Genomic DNA, 6,917 nt, shown 5'->3' with positions numbered 1-6,917 from the left:
GTTCGTGGGAGCCTGGCCGCTGTTTGGCTGCTGTGTTGTTGTTTGCTAAACTCTGGGGGGAACACCACGTGTGAGGGGAGTATCCGCTGATACCGGCGGCGGATTTGGGGAGGCAGAGGACGGAGGCGCAGCCAAGCGTGGGTTGAGAGGGAGGGGATGCTGAGCTCTGGGCGGGTGTAAAACAAGAGATGTACGGATTACGTTCCCCTGACTGTACTCCGGCAGACTTGGAAGTGCTGTGGCTGTTTGGCTCCGTTTTTGAATTTTGGGTTTGGATTCATACAGCTCACCCGTTACAGAGTTAGTGAAAGGAGATAAGCAGAGAAAAAGCAGTTGTGGGAGTCTGTAAAACTCTTTGGTGCTATCAGCCAGAAACATTTTGTGCGTGTTTTCCTTGCAGATTAACAAAAGGTGATTTCCCAGATGGCTTCATCCTGAAGTCAAGGGAGACTGCCAGTGCCCAGTGGAAGGTGTTCCTGCCGGTGGCAGGGGGTAGGAACGAGATGATCTTTAAGGTCCCTTCCAACCCAGACCATTCTGGGATTGGATGTCCTGTCCCAGGTGCAGCCAGTGTCACCATTCCCCTGCAGCACCAGCACTGTGAGCCCCTTGGAGCAGCCGGGCTGTCTTCTATGTGATTGCTGCTTTTTTGCTATTTGTAGTTTATTAATGAGTTTTTGAAGATCTGCCTTTGCCCTGTTGTGGAAATGAGCCCCTTTGTTTTCTGCCTTCTGTGTTGTTTTTGTTGGGGGAACAGTGAAACTCACTAATTCTCGCCATATTGATATAGAAACTGGTGGTGTCAAAATAGGAAAATTTAAGGTATATTGAAGAAATGTGATGTTAGGAGCATTGTTTGGAAAACTTTAGAGTCTCCACAGTAGCTTCTTCCTGCAGTTTCACTCATTCTAAGTTACTCTGTTTTATTAGAGTATTTTTCCTGAAGTAAATTAATAAAAAAATAAACTAATTGGGTTATTAGTTCGCTGATGGGTTAGAGCAGCTTTTTAAAATTGTGTTTAAAATGTATTGGTTTTTCAGAGTTGAGGTGTCACTGTGCACAAAAAGCATTAAAGCTCTTGTTTGTCTTATGAATTAATTAGAAAAGAGCAGAAGTGAGGACATTGAGAACTACTTGACTTGAAAGCCCCTGGTTTCCTTTGGTAAAATGGAAATGTTTTGAACTTTGCTTTTAGCCTGCAAAGCTATAAACAACTTTGAAAGCCCTGTTAATGATTCTAGGTGAAAGAAATGAGAAATAAACTCTCCTTTTGTTTTTTTTTCCTTTTTTTTCTTTTTTTCCCCCTTTCTCAGCAAAATCAAGTAGGAAACTTACTTTCCTATATTTAGCAAACGATGTCATCCAGAACAGTAAGAGGAAAGGCCCTGAATTTACCAGGGAATTTGAATCTGTTCTCGTGGATGCATTTTCTCACGTTGCCAGGTATGTTGCTGTATTTCTTCAGCTTTCTTCTCTAGGGATTTGCATTCTTGTTATTCAAAGCTTAATTCAATTGAGTTTTATTGGTTTTTTAGATCTAGGGTATGCTTGTACCTTCTCTATAGTAGAGATTGGATCCTGGCTGCTTTGTGGTTGGGCACTGTTTAGTGTAAATGGGTAACCGTGTGTGTGGACCAGTCCTTCACAGCTTTACATGTTTGTGAAGCTCCTATGGACTTTATTTCAATTGTTACTTAAAGATCTGGCAGATCTGTTTATGAGCAGTGGAACTGAGCAGTTGGGTGTGTTTGTTAAAGCCACATAATGAATGGCTCTGCCCCATTGTCAAAAGACTTTAAAAGAGCTGATGTTTTGGGTCACTGGGTTCTCACCAGCCTCCTGGGTTGAGCAGTTTCTTTGTGTGTTACCTGATCAGTAATATCCTTGCTGGAGGAAGGAAGAATTTCATAGTTAAAAGGGAAGAAGTGATGCAGCCACCACCTTACCAAAAATGCACTGTTGTTTATTTGAGATTGTGTCTAAATGGCATAATGAGTCCTGTTACCTCAGCTAAACACCATTAATGCTCTGGGTATTTGTCTGTTCTGGAGGGCTGTCTGACTGTCAGAGCACGCTCTGAGTGCATTTAAGTGCCTAATGATCCAATCAACCTGCTTTTAATTGGGATGTTATTGGCTGAAACAGCTGTTTAAAGTTAATACTCAGAGTTGTAGACTTGTCAGCTTCAGGGTTTTTTATAAACTCTTATTGCAAATTCTGAATAATAGCAAGTTTCTTCTTTCACAACTTTTCTGCCCTTACTTTGAGATGGGAATGGTGGGAGACTTCCAGGCAATCTTTAGGTCAAATAAAGGGGAAAATTTGCCACAAGTGCATTTTGCACAGTTTGTCTCAGACAACATGAGCAAGATTCTCTCCAAATGTTCACATATTGCAATGGGTGCAGCTGCCAGTTTGGAAGATGCTCTCTAAAAACATAAGGAGTGTTGATCAGCTGAAGTGTAATGATTTCCCAATCTTTGAACAGAGAAGCAGACGAGGGCTGCAAGAAGCCCTTGGAACGATTGCTGAACATCTGGCAGGAGAGGAGTGTGTATGGCAGCGAGTTCATCCAGCAGCTCAAACTGTCTATGGAAGACTCCAACAGCCCCCAAACAAAAGGTAAATGCATATTGTTTGTCATGTGTGTTTTGTTTTTAAATTGGTGCATGTTTCACTGCAATTACTGTGAGGAGTTGAGCTGGAGCTGGTTGTGGAGATTCTTCAGGACTGTGTTGAGAAGTGTGATTTTCATTAAACCCTCAGTTCTGGTTTGCAGGTATGCTGTCTTGGGGCTGGCAGTGAGCTTAACTGAGTGTGATGTCTGGTGCTGCTTGTGCAGATTCAGTGCTCCAGGGCTGCCTTTTGGGGTGAAAGCAAGTCAGTCATGCAGGGAACTGTTGTGTCCACCTCAAGTGTTCCACTCTGCATCTCTGAGACTGCTCAGCTGGGTTATTAGAGTGTCTTATTCAATACTGTTAGTGCTTTCATTCTCATATTAATTGTTTTGTTTTCCATAGTTACTGTATTTTATTATGATGCAGCAAGGAGTTTTGAATAATTGAAGTCTGGAATATATGCCCCAGAAGCTTGTCTGGTCTCTTATTTTCTTACACCAGCTGATGTCATTTGGAGAAAACTCTAACTTTGCATAATTTAATGTCATTAGGACATCACAGGTATAACCTTACTACTGCATGAGATCTGTGAGAAACTGAGCATAAGCTTGTGTTTACTGTGCTTTGATTTACTGCTTTGGCAGATCTTGCCTCTTCTGTAGCACTTGGAGATGTTTCACTGGTAGTGCTCCAGTGGAAAGAGGGGAGCAGTGGGATGCCTCAACTATGGAAGGTGAGGGTCATTAAAAATCAAGAGTGTTCTGGTTAAAGGAATATTTGTCCACCTTACAGCTGAAGGAAGTGGATGCTCCATTCCTGGAAGTGTTCAAGTCCAGGTTGTATGGGGCCCTGAGCAAGCTGGTCTTGTGGCAGGTGTTCCTGCCTGTGGCAGGGGAGTTGGAATGAGGTGGCCTTTAAGGTCCCTTCCCTTAAGCCATTCTATGATTCTATGAAGTGTGTCTTCAAATGGGCTGGAGTGACATTGCTGCTCTATGGGCAATAGAAAAAAATGTGACCAGAGTTCTGATGATGTGAGAGAGTTGGCTTGGTCATTAGTAAAAGGCTCTTACACCATTCTTAGGTGGTGAAAACAAGGTCTGATTGAGTTGGTATTTAATGTAGAATTAATATGAAGATATGAGCCTAAATGAGATCTGTATGTGAAGACATCTCTGGCTGTAGCTTTGTGCTTTTTCACACAGTGCTTTGGGCAGAACTGCTGGACAGATGCTCTAGCAGCTCACACCAGTGCCCTTGCACCTGCCCCTGATTGAGTTATACCCTTTGGATGATGACTTTTGCAGTTTTTTCCCCAAATGTTGTGAGCCAACTGCCCTGACTAAAGGGGTTATCCCATTTCTATGGAGACAGAGGGAGTTTGTGCTCTGGGAGGGTGAAGGTGAACAGTCTCTGCATGAACTGGCTCATGTTGGGGTTCCTTTTGTCTGGGTGCAGTGAATGAGGCACCTGTGTGTTATCAAAGGCCAGAATTTACACTCCTGATAACCCTGACCTGATTAACTGAGGGTTTGAAACTTTAGTTTAGTGTACCTGGGTAGGTGTTTCACAAGTGTTTAACATTGAATCTGAAGGCATTGATAATTGATACCATGTGTTATTTCCTGGTCATTTGGCAACCAGCTGTCCCTCAGTGTCCTTTCCCTTTGGCTGATGGTATCAACCACTTCTGCTACTGTTGTCTTTTCAACTTAAAAATATTTGTACAAAATTGAACTTCCTAAGAGTAACAGATCTTTGTCTGTGGGAAGCAGAGTGGAGGAATATAAACCCTTGAAGGACTGCTGTGTGCACAGCTTCACTTGGCAAGAAACTTCATTTTTGGCCTGGGTAATTAGAGATATTAATGTAGTATCTTTTATTTGAAACAAGGTTTGGGCCTTTACGTGAGTGTGAATGTTACTGCCTTGTCAATGCATGTCAAAGAGAAACTTGAAGGATTCAGCAGAGTTATCCTGTGGGTTTTTTCCTTGCTTTGACTGGCATGTGTGCAGATTAGCTTCTTGATGGTAAGAGCTAGTTTCACCTGGGGGCTTTGAGTTTCTGGTGAGTTGCAGAAGGCTTTTTTGTGGTTACTGTATTCCATTTTCAAACAGGTGAACATAAGCAAGATTGAGATTAAGGTGTCCTGGTTTACAGATAGAAAAATTGTTGTAAATGTGGAAAACCATAATCCAGTGCTCCTCCAAAGCCATTCTGGCTTGCTGGGTTTGTGGATGCCCAAGGTAGACACAGCTGAGAAATAGGCAATGTTAGTGTCTGTAGATTGGTGCAAGCTGTGCTGTTAAAATGTTGGAGCTCCTTAAGGGCATCTGGTGCTGTTGATAACACCTGGTGCTTGTGATTACAACTAATCTTTTCTTCAGCCTGAGGGATGGCAACAGGTCAGTGCAGGTAGTTTTCTGTTATTTTTCATACTGCAGTGTCTTAAACTGATTTGGTGGGTGCTTCTCTCTGAGAAGATGACTCTGCTTGTCTTGAGAGCACCACTTAAAGTTGTGTGACTTCCCAAAGTGCAATGGAGTCCTGTATCAGTGAGGAAATACATCTTCAATGCTCATCAGTCAGTGTTTCAGTGCTACAGTTTGTTTCCTGTTTTGTCAGTAGCAAGGCCTTGGGTAATGCACAGCAATTCAGTTGTCTGGGCATGCTGAGCTCCTGCTGTGGAGCAGAGCTGGTTTCCCTTCAGAGAGACAGAGGGGTAAGACAACCAGCCCTTTCTAGGCACTGTATTCCCTGGTTTGACTGCTCAGTGATGCAGCTGACTACCAGATTTTAGTCTTTCGGAGTCCTTAAGGAGATATGCATATGCATGGAAATGAGCTTTTGAATATTGATACATTGTTTTATCTCTAAATGTATTCATTAAGCTTGCATTTGCTTTCTCATTAATCTCATTTTTATTAGAATGTTTCTTTTCACAAGCAATAGGGAAGAGAAAACCCCCCATTTCTCTCAAAGATTGGAAAAAGTAGGTCTTAAAGGTTTGATGTGAAACCCTTCAGGCAATACAACCGATATAGCTGATGTGTTTTCTTTTTGTTGTCTTTGTAACAAGCAGTTGAAGAAGGTCCTTGAATGTGCTGTGATGTAGGAGTGTGTCACTCTTAACACAGAACTGAGATGCTCCCCGACTGCTTTCATTGTGTTTATGTTGCAAATTCTGGCACAGAAAGTCAGACTTGTATTAAAATATGGAGAAGAACAGAGAGGAGAGCAGGCAGGGAGGCTTCTGAGGGTAGCTGAAATGAAGCCACCTGGACACAGAACTAGGTATGGTTTTGGAGCAACTCAGGAGAGGCTGCCAGCAAATATATATTGTAATGAGAGTTTCAGCAGCCACAAGTAATCTAGCCCCAAAGAGAGAAGGGTTTGGAATGGTTGGAGGGGGTGCTGGCTCATTAGAAGCCTGTTTACCTCTGAACAGGCATCAAGAACTGAGAACAAAAAAGTAAGCACCTGAGCTGGGAAGATCGCTCAAGTGTCCAGCTGACAGGAAAAGCTCATAGTTGTCTGCAAGGCCTTGGACACTGTAACCTTCCTCAAGCCAGCTGAGATGGTTCCTAGCATAAAAGTTGATGCAGAAATGCTTTTGCTGGTGTCTATGGACTCTGCAACAGCAAGGTAGCAACAGCCTGGAGTCTCACTGCACAGCTGTGAGGAGAGGAATTTGTCTGTTGTTTTGGAGAAGTGGAGAGTGCTTTGCCCTTTGGAGGCTTTTTGGGAGTAGTTCAATTTCTGTGAAGAGCACAGCAAAGCAGGAGAGCTGACTTCATTGGGGCTTCTCTGGCTTCTTTGTGTCCATGTCAAGGTGGGCTCTTGATTTTAATGGAAGAAGCTGTCTGTATTCTACAAGGATATCTTGATTGTTTTGGGTATGTATTACATTCTGATCAGTTCTGGATGTTCTCAGTGCTTGTTTCCCCCTTCTCTGGCTGGATTTGACACGCTTTTCTGCTAGTATAGACTGTGATGGTGAAATTACCCCTGGCTGGCAGATTTTGTAAGTTACCCAGGCAGGGTGTATCTGTGCTGTGCTTCTGTTCCCTTTCAGGGATCCTTTTGCTCCATATGCTCCTGGGTTAGGAAATAAGCAAAGGGTTTTTTTCCTATTTTGTTGAAATTGAGATAGAGTTTCTAGAATTCTCCAGTGACTTTTGCTTAGGTTTGCAGGTGCTCAGCATCACCGATTTCAGAGTGCTTGCAGTCAGACTCACGTGGCCTTGTTCAGATAGAATATTCAATGAATTCTGAATCCTCTGTGTCAGAGTGGTGAGCAA

At 42.9% G+C, this 6,917-nt stretch overlaps 2 protein-coding genes across 2 annotated transcripts in view; one reads left to right on the top strand and one right to left on the bottom strand.

Moving 5' to 3' along the window:
- The window catches only part of TTI1 (TELO2 interacting protein 1), a 15,047-nt gene extending 14,511 nt beyond the window's left edge, over positions 1–536 (bottom strand). The window contains exon 1 of the mRNA XM_005422302.2: positions 528–536. Coding sequence (XP_005422359.1) covers positions 528–536 — 9 coding nt within the window. The remainder of the gene's footprint in view (positions 1–527) is intronic.
- A 453-nt stretch (positions 537–989) lies between these two features.
- RPRD1B (regulation of nuclear pre-mRNA domain containing 1B) overlaps positions 990–6,917 on the top strand; it is a 19,632-nt gene continuing 13,704 nt past the window's right edge. The window contains exons 1-3 of the mRNA XM_031058066.1: positions 990–993; positions 1,315–1,444; positions 2,490–2,623. Coding sequence (XP_030913926.1) covers positions 990–993; positions 1,315–1,444; positions 2,490–2,623 — 268 coding nt within the window. The remainder of the gene's footprint in view (positions 994–1,314; positions 1,445–2,489; positions 2,624–6,917) is intronic.

The sequence above is a fragment of the Geospiza fortis genome, unplaced genomic scaffold (genome assembly GCF_000277835.1).
Source record: "Geospiza fortis unplaced genomic scaffold, GeoFor_1.0 scaffold188, whole genome shotgun sequence".
NCBI lineage: Eukaryota > Metazoa > Chordata > Aves > Passeriformes > Thraupidae > Geospiza > Geospiza fortis.
This window is presented reverse-complemented; position numbering and strand designations above follow the sequence as displayed.